The 4,649-nt window shown below is 35.2% G+C and overlaps 1 protein-coding gene across 1 annotated transcript in view; it reads left to right on the top strand.

The window, feature by feature from the left end:
• Positions 1-1,819: 1,819 nt before the first annotated feature.
• The window catches only part of LOC106467484 (Krueppel-like factor 12), an 18,755-nt gene continuing 15,925 nt past the window's right edge, over positions 1,820-4,649 (top strand). Inside the window, exon 1 of the mRNA XM_013927842.2 lies at positions 1,820-1,942. Within this exon, the coding sequence (XP_013783296.2) occupies positions 1,913-1,942 (30 nt within the window). The 5' untranslated portion in view covers positions 1,820-1,912. The remainder of the gene's footprint in view (positions 1,943-4,649) is intronic.

The raw sequence follows: 4,649 nt of genomic DNA, 5'->3' as shown, positions 1-4,649 counted from the left end.
ATAAAAAAGATAGCCAGTCCACAGCACCCACTGCCAACTTTTCTTCTCGGATTGAATAGTGGGATCTGACCGTCACCTTAAAGCTCATCCACGGCTATCTCCGAAGTGCAAAACGTGTTTTGTTGGTAAAAGGACGTTTATAGTGGAACCTAGAATTCACAGTCGCTGCACACTAATCACTCAGCCACGCTCAGCTCATGGAGTCTTGGAGTTTAAAAAAATTGTGCGGTTACTGATTATATGTGAAACGTTTTTAGCAGGTTTAGACTTGCGCGAATCTGCTTCACAAGCTTATATGTTATTCAGTTACACGACTGCTTTATCTTTAGTTAATTTATATTCATCGAAAGTTGTGCTTCTGGAACAATGTGTTTTGATAGGTCTCTGAATGATTAAAATATACATATGTGTGTAAATAAGAGCTTCAATTAACGCACAAACAGCTTTATTCATACCTAAATACATTTATATGCTTCAAAAAGTAACAGTCTCAAACAAACACAGATTTATATTTTTAAAACAAATTTAAATTCACTCAGAAAAACGTGATTAATCTACGATACAAGTTCATTAGACAAACACATGTTTAAATTGTAGTCTGTATATACTATTAAGATTCATTACTAAATTTTAGACGCATAGAGTTTATGTAGAGGCAACACTCTCAAGGTCATCATATTTCACTGATGATAAATAACACTATGTAGAATTTTAAGTTTCACCTGTCTAATGAATAACGTCATTTCCTGTTTCCGGTAATAAGTTTTTGTGCTCATTGTATAGCTCGAAAAATAAAAACGTTCATGTTGTATTTAACAACAACAACAACAACAAAAACACACAGATGATAGATGAGTATTTGAAAAGTGTAATAAACAGGAGCATGCACAAAGTGGGGAAGCAGGGGGCCCGCTCCTCCCAGTAGCTCTATACATACGGATTCGATTATTTTGGTGTATATTGCTATTTTTTTTCTATGGGTATGATGTACGTGCGTGTTGATATGGTTTATATGCATAATATATGTGTGCTTAAGATGAAAGAGCAGTCAAATTTGGATTCATGTGCGCAGCCCTGATATCAAATCCTACTCAAACTAGGAATAAAGTATGTACAATAATACTCGCGAATGTGGCGTTTTTTTGTTTTTTTTTTTAAGTTTCTTTATCGGCAAAAGCGAAATTAATTAATATATGGAAATTAAAAACTTATATAAAATACACAACTTGTATGAGTTACGCCAGGTCCAAAAGAAACGAATGCTTGCAAAGATATACAGATAAACACATAGATAAACAGATAGATTGGTTTCTTCTTTAGTCTCATAAATAAACTGGAAAGCCTTTTCTTATTATAAGCCACACTAAATAATTATTATAGTTAACGAATAACACTGATAGGTTGGTATTAAGCACACAACACTGAACAATTCTTTATCTGTGGTGTGCTCACCGCAGGGATCAAACTCCAAAGTTAGGCTTTCAAGCTTACCGCTGTGCCCCCGGGGGTACCACATTTTGATAAATGTGATTCAGACTCAGATTCTTTCCCAATGAATCAAACTACTAATTATTAGAATCCCTTGATCAATCATAGTAAAATTACCTGCGAACTATACCCGAAATGTAAAGCTAACCGTACTCACTTCATCGCTATACCAGGAAACATCATTCATTGGAACTCTTCATTCACCCATTACTTTTTCAGCGTTTGCTTAATATGTTTTCCTTGTTTACCGATAGGTGGCAGGGACTGTTTATTTAGGCCGTAGAACAGCGAGCAGGTGCGAAAGCAGTCATTAACTCAACCAGAATCATAGGTAAGACAGCACACATCGGAGCTCATAAGTTAAAGAAAATCCTTGTTCACTCGCCAGACAATCCTGGCCCCCCCGTTCCAGCCTGTAAAACTAATGGCCTCCGAGATGGCGGATTTCCATAACGTAAGTTGTTCATTTTTACCCTATTACTTGTAAGACACAATAAAATGTAATAAAAAATGCAATGTGCTAAAACTTTATATGTTGATAATACAGCTTTCTTACATTTTATTTTTACTTCATGCTTTCAAGGTAAACTTTATTCTACCTCCATATGGAACGTATTATCTCCAGTCATAATTGGTATTCGAACTGCTGTAGCCAGTGAATGACAGAAATTATACAGGGCGATATATGTGTCTGTGCTCCAAACAGAAGCATGAGTATATTTTGATAGATATATTTAACAAAAACACTATTTTTAGAAATAGAGTTTTCAATTTCATAATCATACAGCCGTGCCATCTGAAAGTAATAGAGAGCCATTTACCGAGAACAGCCGAAATCAGTCATCTCTGTAATAACACAGGCCTGCAATAGTTTTATTCATATCTATATATATTCTATAGTAATTCCTGTACGCTGAATCCGAAAATAATATCCGTTTTTTTCGAGATAATGTCGACTTTTTTTTTCTCAACTATCAAACGTCTTCAGAAGTGGAGACGTGTCTACATAGTTTGGCGGACGAGGGTTGGCTTCCAGCTGATTAGCTGTGACTATTTGAGTAAAGAAACACGTTATGCTAATATAATAATAGGAAGAGGGTTGGCTTCCAGCTGATTAGCTGTGACTATTTGAGTAAAGAAACACGTTATGCTAATATAATAATAGGAAGACAAATAACGATTCATATATTTATATTTATAATCATATTTATATTTGGCTATATAAAAATTACTGAACATCACTCAAGTAGGTCACTGTTGTCTTAAACCAGAGTTGACCGAGAACTAGCTATAACAGGGAAGTAATAGTCTCTATGATCCAGTTCTATAATCCTCCTACTGTTAAGTTTGTACTGTATCGACGTAAAAATACTGTGTTAGTTATGTACACAAAGACCCTGTGACATAATTAGAGATGGGGAGTTATTCCATCTTTGGATGATACGCGGTCATATGAAGAACTGTCCCATCAACTAATCAAGGTAACTGACATGTTGCTTCAAAATATTATTCAAAAACGTATTTTTTTATCTTTTGAATATTTTAGAAGTGGAACAGGTTAGGAGTTATTATTGTCATTATAATTTTTTTTTTGAGCACTCGAATATTTATCTTTTTCATCTTTTTTATGACTGTTTATCAACAGTTAGTAGTTCAATTGTAACAAAATTTCCAAGAAGTTTCACGCTAAAGTATTTGTATTTTGTTTAATTCTTTACACTCGAATTGTTAGGTATATGGCATTCAGTTGCATTTAAATTCAATAATTTCTGAAGAATATGTGTTTTTCATTTCTCGAGTTCTTTAGAGGGAAGGAGATGTATTACTTAGTTTAATCGTTTGGTACTCTTTTATGCTCCCCACCCCCAGCAACTCTTAAAAACTATAAATTCGATATTCTCTCCCAGTGGTGGTCATAGCACACGTAACCCCTTCTGCAATTTTGCGCTTAACAAAAAATAAATATTTATCTTACTGTGCACCTATCTGTGAAAAGAATGTGTTTAATCATCTTTGGAAATAAATCATATACAGAGAAATAAGAATTATTATGAATACGATGAGTTTGATAGCTTAGCGAACCGTACTAGTAAACGATCATCTCGTCGCCATAACGAACCGTACTAGTAAACGATCATCTCGTCGCCATAACGAACCGTACTAGTAAACGATCATCTCGTCGTCATAATTGTATATGTAACGAAGTAGGAATTTTTTTGCATAATGATTATTTTTCTTAGTCTAAACAGGATTTTACACTCACCACGGCGTAACCTAGGTCGTGGTGATTTTTCTTTTCCTTCCTATGTAATAATTACCTTCCAGGTTAGTTGATCTACAAAACAGGAGGTCTGGATGACTTGGATAGCGGAATTTGTAGTGGTAACTCACACAATAACAGAATTAACAAAACCTGTCTATTCTATTCTCAACTCAACATTTAGAAAATCTAACAATAAAAAGAAAAGACTTCAAGAAAAACAGAGATTGAAACTGAAAGCAGATGCTGTAGATTTGGTCAGATGAAGAATAAAAAATACTGCTAAGAGAATTTCCCAGTTGATTGAATTAAACGCTTTTGGAAACTAAACCGGAACTAATTTTACAAATGAAAACGAACCTAGGAAGTGGCCCTCAATCATGTCTGTCCGCATGACTGTTGGATAAGCGATGCTACAAGACTGGTTTCGTGCCCACCAACGCCCAACAGACGAAGAAGAGAACAGAAACAGACTGTATTGGAAACATTATAAAATTGACGAAGCCTAGGCCATACTTGTGAAATATCAATAACAGCTTTACAGGTTCAAACCATGGACATGTTTACAACATTTAAAAAGATAACTGTAATCTAAAATTATGCACAAAGTTATTGTTTATGATACCAACATATCACTCGTCATTTCTCTTAGTTAAATGAGCCGAGTGTGACCCAGAGTTAGTGTGTAGAAATGTTGATTTAAAAAAATATCGAGCTCCACATTTTGGGGCCGTGGGAAGGTTATAAGAACGACAATCAAATCCCACTATTCGGTCTGACAAGAATGGCCCAAGAATTTGCGGTGAGAACTGTTGACTAGCTGCCTTCCTGTAGTTATCAGCCAGTGAGTGGTATTGACTAGCTGCCTTCCTGTAGTTATCAGCCAGTGAGTGGTATTGAC

Source organism: Limulus polyphemus, unplaced genomic scaffold (assembly GCF_000517525.1).
Source record: "Limulus polyphemus unplaced genomic scaffold, Limulus_polyphemus-2.1.2 Scaffold2630, whole genome shotgun sequence".
NCBI lineage: Eukaryota > Metazoa > Arthropoda > Merostomata > Xiphosura > Limulidae > Limulus > Limulus polyphemus.
Note: the sequence above shows the minus strand (reverse complement) of the source record. Positions and strands in the feature narration are given on the sequence as shown.